The 19,138-nt window shown below is 47.4% G+C and overlaps 1 protein-coding gene across 4 annotated transcripts in view; it reads left to right on the forward strand.

The window, feature by feature from the left end:
* LOC139227514 (multiple C2 and transmembrane domain-containing protein 2-like) overlaps positions 1 to 19,138 on the forward strand; it is a 496,997-nt gene that overhangs the window by 233,155 nt on the left and 244,704 nt on the right. For all 4 annotated transcript variants that reach the window (XM_070858296.1, XM_070858298.1, XM_070858299.1 and 1 more), the window contains exon 8: positions 4,437 to 4,475. In XM_070858296.1, coding sequence (XP_070714397.1) covers positions 4,437 to 4,475 — 39 coding nt within the window. The remainder of the gene's footprint in view (positions 1 to 4,436; positions 4,476 to 19,138) is intronic.

Consider the following 19,138-nt stretch of genomic DNA (forward strand, 5'->3'; position numbering starts at 1 on the left):
GGGCCCTGCCTCCAATCAGTGCTTCCCACTGGGAATGCCGGGATCTTGGATAGAGTGCCGTAGGACTCGCGGCATTGCGCAGTTGGAAACGGCATCGTTCTCTGTTTAGAAACCACTCGTTCTCGTGTCACAGCCACAGCAGTTAATAAACATACAATAACTGGGTCATTAAAAACTATGGGGGGGAAATTGCGCGGCGTCCCGTTTGGGGGCGGTAACAGCCGCGAGGCGGGAGTTCCTGCGCCAGGCCCGGACGTCCCGCCCCGCTCGCGATATTGGGGGTTACCGCGCCTGAGAGCAAGTGGAGCGCAAAATATCGCGCTGCACTTGCTCTGTGGGGAGCGAGTGGGGCGGAGGCAAACAGAGAGCAGCGCAGCTCTACGCGCTGGGACGCGTAATGTTGCCGCGTAGAAGGAAAGGGAAGGGCCAAGCTGCCGACTCTGCGGGGCCTCACCTGGACCACTGGGCACTGCCTCCAATCAACGCTTCCCATCGGGAACGCCGGGATCCTGGAATTGGATAGAGTGCAGCAGGACTTCAGGCATTGTGCAGTTAGATACCGCATCATTCTCTATTTAGGAGTCACTTGTTCTCCTGTCACAGCCACAGTAGATAATAAATACTGTATGATGATGTTTCTATTCCTGCTAAGTGGAATTCGTATCAATGGAATTGGATTTGATTGATGTTATCCCTGAAAGACCTAGATTGTTTGAAATGCTCAACTGATTAGAATTTCCATTTGCTTCAGCATCTTGTGGATGTATTCAAGGGGAAACTGGATGAACAGATGAGGAATATGTTGATAGGGTTGATGAAGAGGGGTGGGAGGAGGTTTGTGTGGAGTATAAACACCGGCATAGACCACTCGGGCCGAATGGCCTGTTTCTGTGCCGTACATTCTCTGTCCATGTAAGTTGCTTGCATCTGCGGGTTATGACCAGTGTCCCAATTCTCATCCAGAGTTCATCAGAAACATAATTGGGCTCCTCCTTCCCCAAAAGCTTCAAACAAAGCATGTGTAAAGAGGCTCTCTGTCCGCTGGGAGGTTAGGTAGGCACCTTGCCCCCTGCAGCTGCCCTAGATGCTACCCGACATTGGCTCTCTATCTGCAGATCGTTTTCCGCACAGCAACATGGCTGAGATCAGGAATTGGAGAGGGATTGGAGTAGGATCTAGCATACATTCACTAGTCTGTGAGGCTCACTTCCACACGCTGCACCACAGAGCTGACTTCACATCTGTTGTGGAGCATTTTAGAAGGTCGTGGACTCAAGTCCCACTCCAGACACTAGGGCACATAAATCTAGGCTGACACTCCAGTGCAATGCTGAGGGAGCGCTGCACTGTCGGAGGTGCCGTCTTTCATATGAGACGTTAAACCGAGGCCCTGTCTGCCCTCTCGGGTGGACGTAAAAGATCCCACGACACTATTTCAAAGAAGAGCAGGAGAATTCTCCCCGGTGTCCTGGCCAATATCTATCCCTCAACCAACATTACTAAAACAGATTATCTGGTCCTAATCACATTGCTGTTTGCGGGAGCTTGCTGTGCGCAAATTGGCTGCCGCATTTCCTTCACTACAACAGTGACAACGCTTCAAAAAGTACTTCATTGGCTGTAAAGCGCTTTGAGATGCCCTGAGGTTGTGAAAGGCGCTCTAGAAATGCAAGTCTTTCTTTCTTTCCAGCAGGGGTTATTTGGAGGTAATTAGGAGCAACAATTTTATTTTAACCTCCCTCACCCTGGAGTGCTGAGTCTAATTGTAGCCCCTCACTAACGAGGGACAGACCGAGGATTGTACGCGGGACCTCCCACTCTCTGCTGGCCACAGGCTGGGCCTAGTAGACCATCAGGGAAGCTGAAGGAATTTAAATGACGTGAAAGTTCACTGGGTTGGAGGATTTATAGGCGAAGAGTTTGTACAGCCATAGAACGTCCTGGTAGTGAAGTCAGTCTTCATAACAGATCGGATTTCAGTCAGATGCACTGCTGTATTCTCATTGCCTCCTTGGGCACTGCAATTCACATCTTCTTTTCTGCCACCTATGTATGTTGTGTGCCTTTTCTGTCTAATTAATTTGTTCTGATTAAGCAGTGATCATCATCATTATAGGCAGTCCCTCGGAATCGAGAAAGACTTGCTTCCACTCTTAAAATGAGTCCTTAGGTGGCTGAATAGTTCAATACGAGAACCACAGTCCCTGTCACAGGTGGGACAGATAGTCGTTGAAGGAAAGGGTGGGTGGGACAGGTTTGCCGCACGCTCTTTCCGCTGTCTGCGCTTGGTTTCTGCATGCTCTCGGCGATGAGACTCGAGGTGCTCAGCGCCCTCCCGGATGCACTTCCTCCACTTAGGGCGATCTTTGGCCAGGGACTCCCAGGTGTCGGTGGGGATGTTGCAATTTATCAGGACAGCTTTGAGGGTGTCCTTGTAACGTTTCCACTGCCCACCATTGGCTTGTTTGCCGTGAAGGAGTTCCAAGTAGAGCACTTGCTTTGGGAGTCTCGTGTCTGAACTTGTGAACAGTTTTGGTGTTGCGAGATGGGTGGAGACAGATATAAGCACTGCCAGCTGTCTCTCCCTCATCGGTCCCGAGCTCTGTGAATTGAACCATGGCGCTCCAGTCTCCGTGTGACTTCGTCTGGTTGATGTCAGATTGGAGTTAGACTGCTGCTTTAGAATTGATACAAAATGCTGTCCAGGTGTCCTTTGATGCACAAGTGACAGTATAGTTCAGGTAAGCAATCTGACTCCCAATGTGCATTAAAGAGAGATAAGTAGTCTTGAAGGTGGTTGGGCTTCACACTGGGTTCAGTATAACTCCAACCCAGTGCTGAAGCTACTCTTTATAAGTATCCAGGCAGTCTCTCGAAACTCCTAGCGTCTTTCTAAACTTATCTTTCACTCTTTTGAATGTTTGAAGTGGCTGAAAATCTCATAGCAATGAAACCGAGCAGAGCATTGTGAGCATGCATGTGCTGAAGACCATCAAGTTGATTGCGATGTGCAGTCAGCAGTATAACTTGAGTCCGCCAACTGAGCATCACACGGTACCGATCCCGGTCCCAGGCGTGTACCTGCGGTAGAACTGCAGCCTAAAATTAAGTACAAACCTTAACTAAAACCAAGCACAGCCTCTGATAGGACACTGACGGCAAGTTGTACCCTCTGTGGGGGTACTGAGGGTATTTACTCTCCCGCTCCTGCCAAGGGGAGCTGATTTTGTTTCATGTGCTGGAGGTGGTTGGGATTACAGCAGATGTCCTGAATGGTAGTTAGTAGGTAACAGGAAGGGGTTGGCATGTGTTGAGATCCAGAGCTTAATTCCTTATGTTCTTATAACTGATAAGGGAATAAGGGGTTATGGGGAGTGGGCAGAGAAGTGGACCTGAGTCCATGATCGGATCAGCCATGATATTAAATGGCGGAGCAGGCTCGAGGGGCTGTATGGCCTGCTCTTACTCCTATTGCTTATGTTCTTAATTTGCATTGGAGTTGTCTGTCCAAAACATTGGTTGCATTTTTTTTTACTCACTCAAGAATGTGGGCTTCGCTGGCAAGGCCAGCATTTATTGCCCATCCCTAACTGCCCTTGAGAAGGTGGTGGTGAGCCGCCTTGAACCACTGCAGTCCGTGAGGTGTAGCGGTTTGGTACAACTAAGTGACTTGCTCGGACATTTAAGAGACAACCACAACGATCCAATCGTTTCATGGCCACCATCACTGGTACTAGCATTTTATTGTAGATTTATTAATTTAATTTAAATTCCCCAGCTGCCGTGGTGGGATTATGAACTCGCGTCTCCAGATCATTAGTTCAGGCCTCTGGATTACTAGTCCAGTAACATAACCACTAGGCTACCGCTCCCTAGCTGATTAGAAAAAAACATAGACGTATGCAGAAATTCCATGACTGGCACTAGAAGAGTTAAATGCCGTTGTTTGAAAACGTTTTTATTAATAAAAGCGTAATAATGCCCAGTTGCTGAACAAATCCTTATTATGGTTTGTAGAAATTTTAACCTAAACACTTAAACAAATCAGTTTGATTCGGTAAATGTATATTTTCTGATTCAATTATTTGCATTTATATAGTGCCTTTACTGTGAAGCTATTTATATAGCTTCACAGGAGCGTTATCAGACACAATTTGACACCTGGGCCTTGTAGTAAGGCCCGGCTCTCTTTAGCTGAGGAAGAGGCCTTTCTCCAAGTACTTGCTCGGAAACACCAGCCTGATCCTCGCTGCGGTTTATTTGATGTAATTATTTTTACAGATTCTGCAGCAGCACCGGTTGAATGTTCTCTGTTTTTATGCATGAACGATTCCTTCAGAAACGGTTAATTTGTCATTAACAACTGCATTCCTCTTTTCATTCCCATCAACCGTCTCCCGCATCCGGTGCCCCCTTGTATCCCATCGGCTCACCAGGCCAGTCAAGCCAGGAAGAAACGAGGGACCAGCACAAAGGTAACACCTTACCCTTTTCATTTTTTTTTTTGTTCAGTCTCAAAATGCTTTTGTCAGCCTTGTATTTCAGAAAGAAGCAGTTTATTAGCTTAGTGACCTGGAAGGAAAGTATTTGTATGTCAGGGGGGGGGTTTCTGAGACCTGCCTGGTCTGCAGGCTGGGCTACATTAATCATGGCGCTGAGCCACCATTTGGTCATAGAGTGAGCAACACAGTTACCTGCTGCAGGTATTCTGGGGAGTTTTCAGTTGCGCTCAGTTCCTGGATGAGACTCTCCCAGAAGCAGCCTCCCGGGAGGTTTCCTGAGACACGGTACCTCAAACTATTGCAATGTGGTTTTTCAGCAGATCTCTTCAAATTTTGAATAACCAATATGTTTCTGTGACAGCATCATTGCACCTGAGGGTTGGCAACTTTGATTGAACGTATTCCTGGAGGTTTAATCACATGACCTCTGATCATGTGACAATTTCCCCGCGGTTTGCAAATCTTATTGCATTTACCTTCTGGTTGAGGGTTTTTCCTTGAGGGTTTTCTTCCTCTTGAACATGCACCTAAGCTGGCTTCTTGCACTTTCAGCAACTCTGTGGAGACCACCAGAAGCCCGAGCCATGTCCCTGGGTCAAGGGCCACTTCCCATGCAGGATGGGCTCCGGCTGGAATTCCCACCAGCAAGGGGGAGCCCCCACCCCCCCACCCCCGGCACTGGAAGAGGCGACAGGACTAAAGGGTGGGATGAGCCCCAAAGAGGATTCCAAAAATTCCTTTTAGGCTTCAGCCGAGAATGAGACCTAAAAAGGTCAGTGCCAAGAACAGCCCTCCCCAGGATCCATTGGTACACAAACGTGTCGTCAAATGCACGAAGAAACAGGCGCAGAGAATGTTTGCACGCTGCATCGATAATAATGCAAATCAGCAGTGGTAGAAGAGTTAGGAAGGATGACCTTGGGTCTGGTTGAGGCTACAGGTTTTGAAGATGGGGAGCGTTGAGGGGTCTGGGGAGAAAGTTCATTTACTACAATGAGTTAAAACCATTTCAGGAAAGACTTGATTTGCTGTGCTCCCTCTCCATGTTGAGCACGAGCATGAAATGAGCACAGAGAGAATGTTTCCACAGAGAGCATAACTAGAGGCCATCAATATAAGATAGTCACCAAGAAATCCAATAGGGAATTCAGAAGAAACTTCTTTACCCAGAGAGAGGTGAGGATGTGGAACTCGCTACCACAGGGAGGGGTTGAAGTGAATTGATTAGATGCATTTAAGGGGAGATTAGACAAGCATATGAGAGAGAAGGGAATAGAGGGTTATGCTGATAGATTTAGATGAGGAAAGATGGGAGGAGGTTCGAGTGGAACATAAACGCCGGCATGGACTGGTTGGGTCGAATGATCTGTTTCTGTGCCGTATATCCTGTGTAATCTGGGTAAGTGGCGATCAGCCTCGGAGCAACACTCCACAGATCATAGCCTTCAGCCTATAGCTCCTTTCAAGCTGCCATGTTTGGGGAGCAGGGTGGGCTTAGGGCATTCTGCCGATCCCAGAGACCTGCCCCCCCTGCAGACACAAATAAAGCACTACAACTCCCGGGTTGCACAGCGCGCAGACGTTTGTGCGTCAGTTATCACTCTGGCAACGGCTCGAGACTCCACAGGCGAGACGCGCGAATCCCGAACTCTGCTTCCCGATTTGTCTCCCGGCCGGTTGCCGGCAGCTCAGCCTGGGTAAATGAATCTTGCGTTACTGCAGACCCCGGGACAATCCGGGAAGGTTGGCAACTCCCACAGCCATGCCCGTGTGGCACATCCCTTGCACCCGTTTCACAATGCCCCTGAAAAGGACCTGACTGGTTCAATCATGACCTTGCTTGCAGTTATTGGCAGCAAGTATGGTAACTGGAGCAAGCAACTCCAAAAAATCTTTTGTGGCCACTCAGTATAAAGAGCAGAGAACCCAGGTAGTCGGCGCAGATATACTGGTGGACTGTGCGCTCTCTCTCTCTTTCTGTGGTGTACTTGTTCGCATAGAAAGACCTGTGGCTTAGGTTGACCTTTGAATCCGTGAAAGCATCAATGCCTTCACTGGGCCGGTTGCATACGGTCACACCACATTCCCGGCCAGATGATTGGGTAATTACCCCATCGCTCGCGCCTAGAGACCGCACTGCTCAAAGTGACTGGGACCGATTTTACGCCCATAATCTGTATTGTGCAACCTTCCTCCACTCATTGCATTTTGCTGGAGGAATTACCTTGCTTTTATCGGGAGGCTTTGCTGCAATTTCGGTCCTGAGCTCTGTTTGCTGCAGTTCATAGAGACTCGTTTTAAATAGACTCTGTGAACCGCTTGCTGCAGTGCGCTGTTTAAATAGACTCTGTCTGCTGAGGGAATAGACTTTGTTGTGAGTCCTGCCGCAAGACCCGCCCTGACTCCAACTGATTGGCTGACACAATGGTGCCACTAAACACTCTGGATGAAGTCACAAACTAGTCAGAAGTTCATCAGTACTGAAGAGTTTATTATTAGTTGTAGTCAGCCTGTTGCAGAGTTGCTTTCTGCAGTGCGTTTGTAGAATATTGCTGCATTAATCTCCAGTGTTGGATATTGCAAAAATATTAAATGACATTTAGAAATAATTCTTCTTATGCAGTCCCCTGGAGTCGAGGATGACTTGCTCCCACACTAACACGAGTTCTCAGGTGACTGATGCGACCAATGCGGGACCTACAGTCTCTGTCACAGGTGGGGCACACAGTGGTTGGAGGGACGGGTGGGTGGGGGGCTTGGTTTGTCGTGCGCTCCTTCCGCTGTTTGTACTTGGTTTCCGCGTGCTCCCGACGGAGAGACTCAAAGTGTTCGGCACCTTCCCGGAAGCTTCTCCTCCACTTTGAGCGGTCTTGGGTCAGAGATTCCCAAGAGTCGGTCGGGATGTTACATTTTTTCATGGAGGCTTTGAGGATGTCCTTGAAGCGTTTTCTCTGCCTTCCTGGGACTCACCTGCCGTGACCTAGCTCGGAGTAGAGTGCTTGCCTCGGGAGCCAAGTATCAGGCGTGCGGACAATGTGGCCTGCCCACCGGAGCTGATCGAGCGTGGTCAATGCCTCGATGCTGGGGATGTTGGCCTGAGAGAGAACGCTGATGTTGGTGCACCAATGCTGCCAATGAATTTGCAAGATCTTGCGGAGGCGGCGTTGGTGTAACTTCTCCTGTGCTTTGAGGTGCCTGCTTTCCATAGTCCATGTCTCTGAAACATATAGGAGGGCGGGTATCACTACTGCTCTGTAGACCATGAGCTTGGTGCTGGGTTTGAGATCCTGGGCTTCAAACACTCTTTTCCTCAGGCAGCCGAAGGCTGCACTGGTACATTAAAGGTGGTGTTGGACTTTGTCATTTTACAGAACCATTTACAGCAATTCTCTCATTCTTCTTCATTTTGATTTTCCATGATTGGAAAAACCAAGGCATTAATAATGGGAAGGGCTTCTTGTGCATTCCCACTCCCTTCGCTCACCATTAGCGGCCATGCCTTTAACTGTCTAGGCTCCCTAAATTCCCTCCCTAAACCTCTACGCCCCTCTCCTTTAAGATGCTCCTTAAAACCTACCTCTTTGATCAAGCTGTTGGCCTGTCCCAGTATCTCCTTGTGTGGCTTGGTGTGGGATGTTTTACTGTGTTTTATGCTATATACATGCACGGTGTTGGGTAATATTGCTGGAGTAGGTCATCTCTCACACATAACATTATTGGGGAGCTGTTCCATTGTTCTTTGGTCTCTATGTTTCTGGATGCTTGCTGGCCTGGGGCTTTGTACAGACCAAACAGTGTAATGTATGCCCCTGTGAACATGCTCACAGGCTTGTGGAGCTGTTGTACAGTGAGTGGCTTAGCACGTCACGTGATGTTCACAAGATTCAATAAAACCCCAGCCAGTTGGGTTCAGGCTCCTCAGGATGAGGTGGGCCGTTGTGAGCCTGGCTGATGAACTGGTAGTGTTCAGTTTCATTGTGAAACCTTTGCGAATAAACCAGCTAGTTCTTACAGCTAATGTGTAGCTATTAATTCTTAAGCAAAGAACCCATGAAGCAAATACACTACAAACAGGAAGTGCCTAATTAAACTGCCTGGCCCCTTGCCACCAACCTTGGGGTTTGCCAATTCTGATTGGATGTATTCCTGGAGGTTTCATCACATGATCTCCTGCCTCCAACAGCCCCGCCTCCACACTTCCGCCATTGGTCATCCGACATGTCCATCCTTGGGGCGCACCACCTTCCCACAGCCAATCAGAATGAGAACGGACTCTTCGTTATCCCATTGGATGATTCTCGACTGTCCGTCAAACAGCCTTTATTCACCGTGTCCAATATTTTTATAACTAATAAAAGTGCCCAAACTAAATTTAAAAAACCCCGCAATCTTTAAATGATTTTTTCCCCCAGCTTGCTCGCAACAGTGGCCTGGAGGGTTGTCTTTAATTCCTGGAGATTCCAGGGCAATGCTCGAGGTTTGGTATAATGTATGCTCACAGGTTTGTAGAGCTGTTGACCATTATTTAAAGGGGCTGCTCCTCAAATTCTGGTTGCACTTCAGTCCCACACTCCTGGTCTTTGGGCACCCTGTGCGGAGGGGAGCGGGCAGGTCAGAGGCCCTCCTCGTAGGACTGCTCCTGGGCCTGGCCAAGGGGGCCATCAGCCGGTCCAGGCAGCGGGCGGTCGAGGGGGTCGTTCAGCCTGACTGCCTGCCTCTCTTTCGTGGTTACATCCGAGCCCGGGTGTCCCTGGAGATGGAGCACGCGGTGTCCACTGGTACGCTCGCGGCCTTCCGCGAGAGGTGGGCGCCAGAGGGACTGGAGTGCATCATCACCCCCGGCAACCAAATGTTAATTTGATCTCAGTTTTCGTTAAAGTATTATTTGGAAATTTGTGGGTTCTAGTGTCCTTGTCAAAAGGGGGCACTTGATTTAAATGTTCTACCAAAAAGAGTTGTAGAGCTGTTAAGTTGGGAGTGGCTTAGCCAGTCATGTGATGTTCACAAGTCTCAATAAAACCCCAGCCAGTTGGGTTCGGGGGATCCACGATGAGGCAGGTGGTTGTGAGCCTGATGGATGAACTGGTAATGTGTAGTGTGATTGTTAAACCTTTGCCAATAAACCAATTAGTTCTTAACAGCAATGTGTTGCTATGAATTCTTAAGCAAAGAAGCCATGAAGCAAATACATTACAGTTGGCAACTCCTGCACCAACCTCGGGGACAGCTTGAAGTTGGGGCTTGTACCTCAGCCTGTCACTCGGTCACATTATTGGGCTTCAGACGTGCGAGGGGGAGAATGTAGTGCGAGTGCTCGTCCCCACGGATTACTATTAGTTTAACACGACATGAAAGCTGGCGGGCTAAATTGCGTGTGTGAGGGGGAAGAAAAATAGAAGTGAACAGAGCTTAAGAAAACATATTAATTGAAACATGTGTTATGTGGCGATCAGAAAAAAAAGCTGGAAATCTGAAATAAAAACAGAAACTGCCAGAGGTGCTCAGCAGGTCTGTCAGCATCTGTGCAGAGAAAAAGCAAGTTAATAGTTTAGGCCCATACTTGAGATGTTAACCTATCCTTTAGCTCTCCAGAAGTGATCGAACCTGTTGTATATTTACACCATTTAAAAACAGTATATAACTAAATTATATTGTGTATATATAAGACGGTTAAAAAAGCACGCAGGATCTCTTGGCTTTATAAATATAGGCACAGAGTTCAAAAGCGTGGAAGTTATGCTTAATCGTTATAAATCACTGGTTAGGCCTCAGGTGGAGGATTTTGTCCAATTCTGGGCACCGTACTTTAGGAAGGAGATCGAGGCCTTAGACAGGATGCAGAGGAGATTTACTAGAATGGTACCAGGGGTGAGGCACCTCAGTTCTGTGGAGATACTGGAGAAGTTGAGATTGTTCTCCTTAGAGCAGAGAAGGTTAAGGGGGGATTTAATGGAGGTGTTCAAAATGATGTGTGTGTCCTCTGGTTACCAACCCTCCTGCCACTGGAAACAGTGTCTCCTTACTTACTCTATTAAAACCCTTCATCATTTTCAACACCTCTATTAAATCCCTCCTTAACCTTCGCTGCTCGAAGGGGAACAACCCCAGCCTCACTTAACGGGTACTTGTGCAATCTACAACCACCCAGTGTATCCACTGTTTTCACCCAGAGGGTGGTGGGTGTTGTGTATGCAATAAAGGTTCAAACTGAGTACTGTTTAACTAAGCAAGGTACGACCTTGGCTCTGCTTTATCTTGGCCCAAAGTGCCTGACTCACACAATGGCTGGCCTTTTATACCAGAGCAGCACCATGTGCGTGCCGCTCAGTGGCTTCCAGCAATGGCACCATCTGGTGGCTACAAACAGCATGTACATACAAGACAGTGAGGGTCTGGAACTCACTGCCTGAAAGGGTGGTAGAGGCAGAAAGTACTTGGATGTGCACTTGCAGTGCCGTGACCTACAAGGCTACGAACCAAGAGCTGGAAAGTGGGATTAGGCTGGATAGCTCTTTGTCAGCTCTTTGGGAAGTACTGCAGTGAATCGAATACGGCCAGGGCGATCTCCTGGACTAGTTTCAATCACCTGGATGGGTTGGAGAGGAATTTTCACAGATTTTTTTTCCCCAATGGGCCTGGGTTTTTATCTGGTTTTTGCCTCTCCCAGGGGATCGCACGGCTCTGGTTGGGGTGGAGTATAGAATGTTGTGGTGCAAGGGGTGTCGCAGTTGTGTGGGGCTGTGTGGCTTTATGTCGGCCGGCGCGGACACGATGAGCCAAATGGCCTCCTTCCGTGCTGTAAATTTGTGTGATTCTATGAGCAGTGACCGATTATGCATCACGCAGCGAGGTTGTGTTACTCTGCTCTGCTGTGTTCATCACTGTAAAGATGTCACTGTGCGCTTATGTGGCCCATTTGAATGTAGAGGGAAACCTAACGCTGAGCAGAAGGAGTTGGGGAGATGACGGAACACTTAGCTGGAAAAGGTGTGGGAGAGATGCAGCAAGGCTAAAGGGTCAGCGGATAGAGTTACGTTGAGTAAGGCTAAGTTAGCTGAAGGCTATACCATAAGGTCGTCTTCTTCTTTCGTATGGTAGTAGCATAGCAAATCAAACCTCAATATCCAAGATGGATATCCAGGCCAAAGCTTCCGGAGTAACAGCGTTCCTGATCCCCGGGTCCTGATAGTCTGCATCCCAGAGTACTTAAGGAAGTGGCCCGAGAAATAGTGGATGCATTGGTGATCATTTTCCAACATTCTATCGACTCTGGATCAGTTCCTATGGACTGGAGGGTAGCTAATGTAACACCACTTTTTAAAAAAGGAGGGAGAGAGAAAACAGGTAATTATAAACCCGACATCAGTAATGGGGAAAATGTTGGAATCAATCATTAAGGATGAAATAGCAGCGCATTTGGAAAGCAGTGACAGGATCGGACCAAGTCAGCATGGATTTATGAAAGGGAAATCATGCTTGACGAATCTTTTGGAATTTTTTGAGGATGTAGCTAGTAGAGTGGACAAGGGAGAACCAGTGGATGTGGTGGATTTGGACTTTCAAAAGGCTTTTGACAAGGTCCCACACAAGAGATCGGTGTACAAAATTAAAGCACATGGTATTGGGGACAATGTATTGACGTGGATAGGGAACTGGTTGGCAGACAGGAAGCAGAGAGTCGGGATAAACGGGTCCTTTTTAGAATGGCAGGCAGTTACTAGTGGGGTGCCGCAGGGCTCAGTGCTGGAACCCCAGCTCTTTACAATATACATTAACGATTTGGATGAAGGAATAGAGTGTAATATCTCCAAGTTTGCGGATGACACTAAACTGGGTGGCGGTGTGAGCTGTGAGGAGGACGCTAAGAGGCTGCAGGGTGACTTGGACAGGTTAGGTGAGTGGGCAAATACATGGCAGATGCAGTATAATGTGGATAAATGTGAGGTTATCCATTTTGGGGGCAAAAACACGAAGGCAGAATATTATCTGAATGGCGGCAGACAAGAAAAAGGGGAGGTGCAACGAGACCTGGGTGTCATGGTTCATCAGTCACTGAAAGTGGGCACACAGGTACAGCAGGCGGTGAAGAAGGCAAATGGTATGTTGGCCTTCATAGCTAGAGGATTTGAATATAGGAGCAGGGAGGTCTTACTGCAGTTGTACAGGGCCTTGGTGAGGCCTCACCTGGAATATTGTGTTCAGTTTTGGTCTCCTAATCTGAGGAAGGACGTTCTTGCTATTGAGGGAGTGCAGCGAAGGTTCACCAGACTGATTCCAGGGATGGCTGGACTATCATATGAGGAGAGACTGGATCGACTGGGCCTGTATTCACTGGCGTTTAGAAGGGTGAGAGGGGATCTCATAGAAACGTATAAGATTCTGACGGGACTGGACAGGTTAGATGCAGGAAGAATGTTCTCGATGTCGGGGAAGTCCAGAACCAGGGGACATAGTCTTAGGATAAGGGGTAGGCCATTTAGGACCGAGATGAGGAGAAACTTCTTCACTCAGAGTTGTTAACCTGTGGAATTCCCTGCCGCAGAGAGTTGTTGATGCCAGTTCATTGGATATATTCAAGAGGGAGTGAGATGTGGCCCTTACAGCTAAGGGGATCAAGGGGTATGGAGAGAAAGCAGGAAAGGGGTACTGAGGTGAATGATCAGCCATGATCTTATTGAATGGTGGTGTAGACTCGAAGGGCCGAATGGCCTACTCCTGCACCTATTTTCTATGTTTCTATGTTTCTATGTTTTGCAGGCTGCCTGTGAATTCCCTCTGAGGGCAGTGCTCGATGATGTGCTCCAGGGTCTGATTAGGAGCTCCACAGTTGCATGATGGGGAGGCTTTAACCTTCCACCTATGGAGAAGTTGGTAGCATCGACCGTGACCAGTTCTGAGACGGTCGATGGTTGTCCACTGTTTGCCAGGAAGGTTTGGACCGACAGGTTGTACGTGGGGTTCTCGATAAGGAATCCATTCCATATGCCGCAGTTCTTCCAAGCATTTCGCCATCGGTCATCAAGGCTGAGGGGAGATGGCTGAAGTGCTTTGGCGACGGTCCAAAATGGGCTTCTAGATTTGAGAGGGGTTGTTGGTAGGTTGTTCAAGTCGGCCTGGATCGGCCTGTCTTGGCCGGTGTAATGGTTGTATTCTCTGGAGACGGCAAGTTCACGGTGTAGGTGTGGTGGTGCGATGTTTGCAAACACGGGCAGCCAAGGTGGTGCCGATAAAAGCGTACTTGTGATCATTTTCATAGTAGAATTCAGCTGGACATCAAAGGTGAAGCAAAAGGAGATGAGAATGGACAGAAAGTCAGATTCAGAGGACTGAAGAGAATGGGCTGAGAAGTGGGGCCAGACAAGGTTACACTGAATTCCATAAAACCTGCAGCACAGAAACCGACCATTCGGCCCAACAGGGCTATGCCGCTGTTTATACTCCACACGAGCCTCCTCCCAATCTTCACACTCACCCCGCCCTCCCCCAATGCCTCTATTTCCCACATTACCACAGTGACATCACCACAAAAGTACATCATTGGCTGTAAAGTGCTTTGAGACGTCCAGTGGTCGTGAAAGATGCTATATAAATGCAAGTCTTTCTTTATTCCCGTCTGCCTCATGTATGTATCAAGGTCGACGAGTTAATGGTTTAACGCGAGAGCAGGCTCTGTGAATCAGGTGACGAATTTTGAATCGGATCCCTTGGGGACAGGAAGTCATTGCAGTTTGGGGAGGAGGGGAATGAGTTAAAAGTGCGATAGAATGGAGGCACATTGTGTACAGTGGAGCTCGAGAGACTGGTGGAGGAGGGCATTGGAGCTGTGTGGTCTGGAGGTATTGAAAGCTTGAACAAGGATTTGAGCAGCACCACTGAGCTAAGGGTGATAATAGTTTACTTTAGATAACTATTATTTCAGACACAGTGTCTCTCATTCTTGTCTGTGACATTTTGGAGAGCGCTTTCTGTTCCTTTTGGCCATAGAAATGTGTTCACTTGTACAGCACTTTCGGCTCCACAGTTTCATGAATCCACATATTATTAATGGGAAGTCAGTGTGTGGTCAACCTGCACTGGGTCAATGTCAGCATGTGATCACTAGGGGGCAGTATTGAACCAATATTCAGTGACCTGAACCACTTGTTACTCGAGAATTATCCTTCAGCCAACAGATATTAATAATGATTTTGAACAAAATCCATGTTAGTCCCATTACTTGTGTCTGCTTCTTCACTCTTTTTTGTAATTCTCTATTTTTATAAATCTTTACCGATGACAAATGCATGATTGTCTTGAGGAAAGCACGCTTGAAGATTTAGAAGACTCCCACTGTTGTGTTATTTTTTTCTGATTTTAATTAATTTAATGTATAATTGTTAAAAGCACAATCACAATACACCCCAATAGGCTACTTTTCAGCAGTTCATATAAATTGTAACTTCAAATAGAAAGTGTAAACTTGTGTATTTTTTTAAATGTTCAAAAGAACTGGAGAAAAGAGATCTGTATTGTTAAAATGTGTAAAATTCTTACAGGGCTTGACAGGGTAGATGCAGGGAGGATGTTTCCCCCGGGCTGGGGAGTCTAGAACCAGGGGTCACTGTCTCAGGATAAGGGGTCGACCATTTAGGACTGAGATGAGGAGAAATTTCTTCACTGGAATTCTCTACCCCAGAGAACTGTGGAGGCTCAGTCTTTGAGTATATTCAAGACAGAGATCGATGGATTGTTGGATATTAAGGGAATCAAGGGATATCAAGGATTTGAGTATAAGAATAAAGACATCTTACTGCAATTATATCAGGCCCTGGTGAGACCGCACCTGGCGTGCTGTGTATAGTTTTGTTCTCCTTACCTAAGGAAGGATATACTTGCCATTGAGGGAGTGCAACGAAGGTTCACCAGATTCCTGGGATGGGGGGATTGTCCTATAAGGAGAGATTGAGCAGACTAGGCCTACATTCTCTGGAGTTTAGAAGAATGAGAGATGATCTCATTGAAACTTGAAGAGTTGATGCAGGGAGGATGTTTCCTCTGGCTGGGGAGTCTAGAACCAGGGGTCACAGTTTCAGGATAAGGGGTCGGCCATTTAGGACTGAGATGAGAAGAAACTTCTTCACTTAGAGGATGGTGAATCTTCAAGACAGAGATCGATAGGTTTTTGGATATAAGGGAATCAAGGGATATGGGGATAGTGCAGGAAAGTGGAGTTGAGGTAGAAGATCAGCCATGATTCCATTGAATGGTGGAGCAGGCTCAAGGGGCCGAATGGCCGACTCCTGCTCCTAATTCTTATGTTCTTAAGTTCTAACATAGAGACAGGAGCAGGAGTAGGCCATACGGCCCTTCAAGCCTGCTCCACTATTCAATAAGATAATGGCTGATCTTCTATCCCAATTTCACTTTCTCGCCCTATCTCCATACCCCTTGATTCCCTTAGAGTCCAAACATGTATCTATCTCAGTGTTGAATATACTCGAAGACTGAACATCCACAGCCCCCTGGGGTAGAGAATTCCAAAGATTCACCACCCTCTGAATGAAGAAAATGGTGACCTCTGATCCTGAGACTGTGACCTCTAGTTGTCGACTTTCCAGCCCGGGGGAAACAACCTCTCAGCATCTACCCTGTCAATCCCCCTCACAATCTTACATTCAAAAGTAGGAACTGGTTTGCATGAAGAAGTTTATTTAGTAGTATTGCAGCTACTTTACGTTAAAGTACTTTCTGCAGTTAACTCTGTTGAATATTTCTGAATATGGTACAGTATCTGAACTCTGAGGTTTATCAGCACTTAAAACAGGGGCAGAGGAAAATACCGAGCTGTACAGATATCAACTCGGTTAGAAATAAACTCTGCTGTAACTACCACAGCAAGGCCTTTTAGGACACAACAAGAGAGATGTTAGTGATATTTAAGTGGTTGAGGCTCCAGTTGATAAACAATGAAGAAATGAGCCTCTGCGATGTTAGTGTTAGGAACTGGGATGTGAGAGTGCCTGGCAAATCCGGACACGCGAAAGAAAATTAGGCCTCACTTCACGGGACAGACTTTTCACAGAAATCGATGGGCTAAAGATGCTGGACTTTGGAGTTGCAATATACTTGAAGGGATCTGCGCCTGTGCACACACACTCGAGTGGAGTGCACTGACTTAAAAATCACAGCTTAGACGTACAATAGGGTCCTGAGGAATCCTAACCATGTCTCACTTCCCTTTCAGAAGGCGCTTTACTCTTGAGTTTGAAATTGTTTCTGGCCCTTTGCTGAAAAGCAGGAACGGCTGCAGAAAGGGTGGCCTCGCTCGTGCGATTGGCTGTGCTCGATTGGGGCCCAAATGGTGCGTCCATTTGCAATTTAAACACGGCTAAATAAATACTCTGCCTGCTAAAATTCCAAAGAGGGTTGAAGAAAGTTTTACAATGTGGATAAATAAACACTGTGCCTCTCCTAATGGTTTAAACATGTATAAATAACCTCCTCCAAACAGCTCTGCTGTTTATGTTCCGACGGCAGTTCAGCCTTGATGAGGGAATGACACTCATTGGCATTTCATTTCTCCAGCGTTTTCCAGGTTATAAATTTACTCAAATTAATTATTTTTAAATGTTTAGATGAGGAGAGTTTGCGAAAATAACATTGCCTTGTGTTCGATTGATAGCAGGAAATAGAAGAACAACACGACTGGGAAAAGCAAATCATTTTATCTGGGACTCTGAGCTCAGTTATATTTCATGAATTGTGTCGCAATGCTACAACTATTTGGGGTTAAAACTTTAAATCAAGTGCCCCCTTTTGTAAGGGCACAAAAATTCACAAATTAGCTAATAAACATAAAAGGGAACCGTGACAAATCAAATTAAATTAAAATGTTGTTCCCTGTTGAAATGATACACTCCAGTCCCTCCGGCGCCCACCTCTCGCGGAAGGCCGCGAGCGTACCGGTGGACACCACATGCTCCATCTCCAGGGACACCCTGGCGCGAATGTAACCGCGGAAGAGAAGCAGGTAGTCAGGCTGAACGACCCTCTCGACCGCTCGCTGCCTGGACTGGTTAATGGCCACCTTGGCCGTGCCAGGAGCAGTCCTACGAGGAGGCGTTCTGACCTGCCCGCTCCCCTCTGCATTTCTCGTAATGCTACAATAAGAGACCTCAGACGTGTTTTCCTCAACTCCCAAAGATCCTGAGCTTTTTACACTGCCCTCAAAGGCTGCTTGACTAATCGCCAATTGAAATTGCAACTGAGCTTGCTTGAGGCCTCGATAGATGAAGTCACCATCATTTAAAATGTCACCTGTATCTTCTCAAGTGTAAAAACAAAGCCGCTTGTCTTCTGAATATCAAAAGACACTGGAAGCGATCATTCCCTGGGCAAATATTGCTTTCCCTTTAAACGTGGGGCCTCAATGGCGCTCTGGAGTTTTTCAAGATTTTTTTTTTGAAACCAAGTTTCAGTCTTGAGAAATGAGAATATCCCCGAGATCTTCAAAGTGCCCCGAGATGGGCTGTGCGGAGCGGGGCTGGGGGGGGAGGGAGGGAGGCGGAGGGAAGGGTTGTCTTTCTCTGTGATCGGCAGCGATAAACCAGATGTGAGAGTGTTGTAACAAGGCTGTCAATAGATGTGACCGGTGGACTGGCCAACTGGGGCCTGCCTTTGCCCACTTTCTCCTCTCTCATGCTGTTACACCATATGGTAGCAATCTCCGCAACCCCCCCCCGGCCCTTTAATGGCTAGCTTTGGAATCCATTTCCACAGGCCTCATACGGCTGAGAGGAGCAGTCTCGTGGATTGACCAGATAGAAGTCACTTCCAAGATAAACATTCAATTTAAAAATTAGACATACCAGGCTGCAAATTTCTTTTGACATATTTCAAAAGGAGTGCTGCAATTCATCTTGTGCGAATGCCAGGCATCAGCAGGATGCTTTGATCTTCTCTGCGAAGTGACTCCCCCCCCACCCTTCACTAAAAATCTAAATCTACAAGTGCTCTCCTGCACTGGAGGAAACAGCTCCCGGCACTTTGAAGTTTGACCCTGGGAACGGCTCACAGCTTTAGCTCTGAACAGAGTCTTTTCCCCGGGAACTGGGTCCTGGTGATGGGAGTGGTGCTCTGCTCTCGTGGAACTCTGCCCTGCCCCAACAACAACCTTAATTTCTGATGTCCAATTAACCAGCAGGCAAGTTACTAAAAAGGGATTTAGTACTTTTTTAATGTCAGTGTCAGCCATGGCTCAGTGGTTAGCACCCTCGCCTCTGCATCAGAAGGTTGTGGGATCACGTCCCACTCCAGGGACATGAGCACAGAAAATCTAGGCTGACACTCTAGTGCAGTGCTGAGGGAGTGCCGCATTGTCGGAGGTGCCGTCTTTCGATGAGACGCTAAACTGTGGCCCCATCTGCTCTCTCAAGTGGATGTAAAAGATCCCATGATACTATTTTGAAAAAGAGCAGGGGAGTTATCCCCGGTGTCCTGGGGCCAATATTTATCCCTCAATCAACATCATAAAAACAGATAATCTGGTCATTATCACATTGCTGTTTGTGGGAGCTTGCTGTGCGCAAATTGGCTGCCCCGTTTCCCACATTACAACAGTGACTACACTCCGAAATTACCTCATTGGCTGTAAAGCG

The sequence above is a fragment of the Pristiophorus japonicus genome, chromosome 17, assembly GCF_044704955.1.
Source record: "Pristiophorus japonicus isolate sPriJap1 chromosome 17, sPriJap1.hap1, whole genome shotgun sequence".
Taxonomy (NCBI): domain Eukaryota; kingdom Metazoa; phylum Chordata; class Chondrichthyes; family Pristiophoridae; genus Pristiophorus; species Pristiophorus japonicus.